A 3,057-nucleotide genomic window follows, 5' to 3' on the forward strand; every position below is an offset into this window, starting at 1 on the left:
GGGACTGGGGGAGATGGGCCTGGGGGAGATAAACCTGGGGGGGGGTGGGGCTGGGGGAGATGGGCCTGGGGGGATGGGCCTTTGGAGATGGGCCTGGGGGAGATGGGCCTGGGGAGATGGGCCTGGGGTGATGGGCCTGGGGGGGATGGGCTTGAGGGGATGGGCCTGGGGGGGATGGGACTGAGGGGATGGGCCTGGGGGGATGGGCCTGAGGGGATGGGCCTGGGGGAGATGGGACTAGGGGAGATGGGCCTGGGGGACATGAGCCTGGGGGGATGGGCCTAGGGAGATGGGCCTGGAGATGAGCCTGGGGGGGATGGGCCTTTGGAGATGGGCCTGGGGGGGATGGGCCTGGGGGAGATGGGTCTGGGGGGGATGGGCCTAGGGTGATGGGCCTGGGGGGGATGGGCCTGGGGGAGATGAACCTGGGGGCGATGGGGCTGGGGGAGATGAGCCTTGGGATGGGCCTAGGGAGATGGGCCTGGGGGAGATGAGCCTGGGGGGGATGGGCTTTTGGAGACGGGCCTGGGGGAGATGGGCCTGAGGGGATGGGCCTGGGGGAGTTGGGCCTGGGAGGATGGGCCTGGGGGAAATGGGCCTGGGGGAGATGGGCCTGGGGGGGATGGGCCTGGGGGAAATAGGCCTAGGGGAGATGGGCCTGAGGGGGTGGGCCTGGGGGGGATGGGTCTGGGGGGGATGGGCCTAGGGTGATGGGCCTGGGGGGGATGGGCCTGGGGGAGATGAGCCTGGGGATGATGGGGCTGGGGGAGATGAGCCTGGGGGGCCTGGGGGGCGATGGGCCTGGGGGGGATGGGCCTGGGGGAGATGGGCCTGAGGGGATGGGCCAGGGGAGATAGGCCTGGGGATGTATGGGCCTGGGAGATGGGCCTGGGGGGATGGGCTGGGGGGATGTGCCTGGGGGGGATGGGCCTGGGGGATGGCCTAGGGGAGATGGGCCTGAGGGGATGGGCCTGGGGATGGGGCATGGGGGGATGGGCCTAGGGGATGGGCCTGGGGGGAGGGCCTGGGAGGGTGGGATGAGCCTGGGGATGATGGGCCTGGGGGGGATGGGCCTGGGGGTGGGCTCTGGGGGGGAGGCTGGGTCTGGGGGGATGGGCCTGGGGGAGATGGGCCTGAGGGGATGGGCCTAGGGGAGATGGCCTGGGGGTGGGCTGGGGAGGACTGGGGGATGGCCTGGGGGTGGGCCTGGGGGATGGGCCTGGGGATGGCCTGGGAGTGGCCTGGGGGATGGGCCGGGGAGATGGGCCTGGGGTGGCCGGGGGAGGCCTGGGAATGGGCCTGGGGGATGGGCTGGGGGGATGGGCCTTGGGGATGGCTGGGGGGATGGGCCTGGGGGGGCTGGCCTGGGGGATGGGCCTGGGAGATGGGCCTGGGGGATGGGCCAGGGGGAGATAGGCCTGGGGGAGGGCCTGAGGGGATGGGCCTGGGGGGGATGGGCCTTGGGGGGATGGCCTGGGGGATGGCCTGGGGCGAGGGCCTGGGGGGATGGGCTGGGGAGATGGCCTGAGGGGATGGGCAGGGGAGATAGGCCTGGGGAATGGCCGGGGGATGGCCTGGGGATGGGCCTGGGGATGGGCCTGGGGGGATGGGCTGGGGGGGATGGCCTGGGGGGATGGGCGGGGGAGATGGCCTGGGGGATTGGCCGGGGAGATAGCTGGGGGATGGGCCGGGGGATGGGCCTGGGGGATCCTGGGGGGGTGGGCCTGGGGGGATGGGCCTGGGGGGATGGCCTTGGGAGGCTGGGGAGATGGGCCTGGGGAGATGGCCTGGGGATGGCCTGGGGGGGGTGGCCTGGGGGATGGGCCGGGGGGATGACTGGGGATGGGCCTGGGGATGGGCCTGGGGAGATGAGCCTGGGGGGATGGGCCTTTGGAGACGGGCCTGGGGGAGATGGGCCTGAGGGGATGGGCCCTGGGGGAGTTGGGCCTGGGAGGGATGGCCAGGGGAGACGGGCCTGGGGGAGATGGGCCTGGGGGGGATGGGCCTGGGGAGATGAGCCTGGGGCGGATGGGGCTGGGGGGAGATGGGCCTGGGGGAGATGGGCCTGGGGGGGATGGCCTGGGGGAGATGAGCCTTGGGGGGGATGGGCCTGGGGGGGGATGGGCCTGGGGAGATGGGCCTGGGGGGGGATGGGCCTGGGGGAGATGGGCCGGGGGGGATGGGCCTAGTGGAGATGGGGCCTGGGGGGATGGGCCTAGGGAGATGGCCTGGAGATGAGCCTGGGGGGGATGGGCTTTGAGATGGGCCCTGGGGGGGGATGGGGCCTGGGGGGGATGTGCCTGGGGGGAATGGGCCTGGGGGGATGGGCCTAGGGAGATGGGCCTGGGGGGGATGGGCCTAGGGAGATGGGTCTGGGGGGCATGGGCCTGGGGGAGATGGGCCTGGGGGAGATGGGCCTGGGGGGATGGGCCTGGGGGGGATGGGTCTGTGGGGGATGGGCCTAGGGAGATGGGCCTGGGGGGGATGGGCCTAGGGAGATGGGCCTGGGGGGTTGGGCCTAGGGAGATGGGTCTGGGGGGAGATGGCCCTGGAGGGATGGGCCTGGGGGGGATGGGCCTAGGGAGATGCCCTGTGGGGCTGGGCCTGGGGGGGCTGGGCCTGGGGGGGCTGGGCCTGGGGGGATGGGCCTAGGGAGATGGGCCTGGGGGAGATGGGCCTGGGGGGGATGGGCCTAGGGAGATTGGTCTGGGGGAGATGGGCCTGGGGGGGCTGGGCCTGGGGGGATGGGCCTAGGGAGATGGGCCTGGGGGGATGGGCCTGGGGGAGATAGGCCTGGGGGAGATGGGCCTGAGGGGATGGGCCTGGGGGGGATGGGCCTTGGGGGGATGGGCCTGGGGGGATGGGCCTGGGGGACGATGGGCCTGGGGGGGATGGGCCTGGGGGAGATGGGCCTGAGGGGATGGGCCAGGGGGAGATAGGCCTGGGGGAGATGGGCCTGAGGGGATGGGCCTGGGGGGGATGGGCCTTGGGGGGATGGGCCTGGGGGGATGGGCCTGGGGCGATGGGCCTGGGGGTGGCCGAGATGGGCCTGGGTGG

General features: G+C 73.3%; 1 protein-coding gene across 1 annotated transcript in view; it reads right to left on the reverse strand.

Moving 5' to 3' along the window:
- Window positions 1–381: 381 nt before the first annotated feature.
- LOC125034312 (basic proline-rich protein-like) overlaps window positions 382–3,057 on the reverse strand; it is a 3,949-nt gene continuing 1,273 nt past the window's right edge. Inside the window, exons 4-6 of the mRNA XM_047626094.1 lie at window positions 958–2,079; window positions 717–831; window positions 382–569 (exon numbers count right to left, since the gene is read on the reverse strand). Coding sequence (XP_047482050.1) covers window positions 382–569; window positions 717–831; window positions 958–2,079 — 1,425 coding nt within the window. The remainder of the gene's footprint in view (window positions 570–716; window positions 832–957; window positions 2,080–3,057) is intronic.

This window comes from Penaeus chinensis, chromosome 2 (genome assembly GCF_019202785.1).
Source record: "Penaeus chinensis breed Huanghai No. 1 chromosome 2, ASM1920278v2, whole genome shotgun sequence".
NCBI classification, from domain to species: domain Eukaryota; kingdom Metazoa; phylum Arthropoda; class Malacostraca; order Decapoda; family Penaeidae; genus Penaeus; species Penaeus chinensis.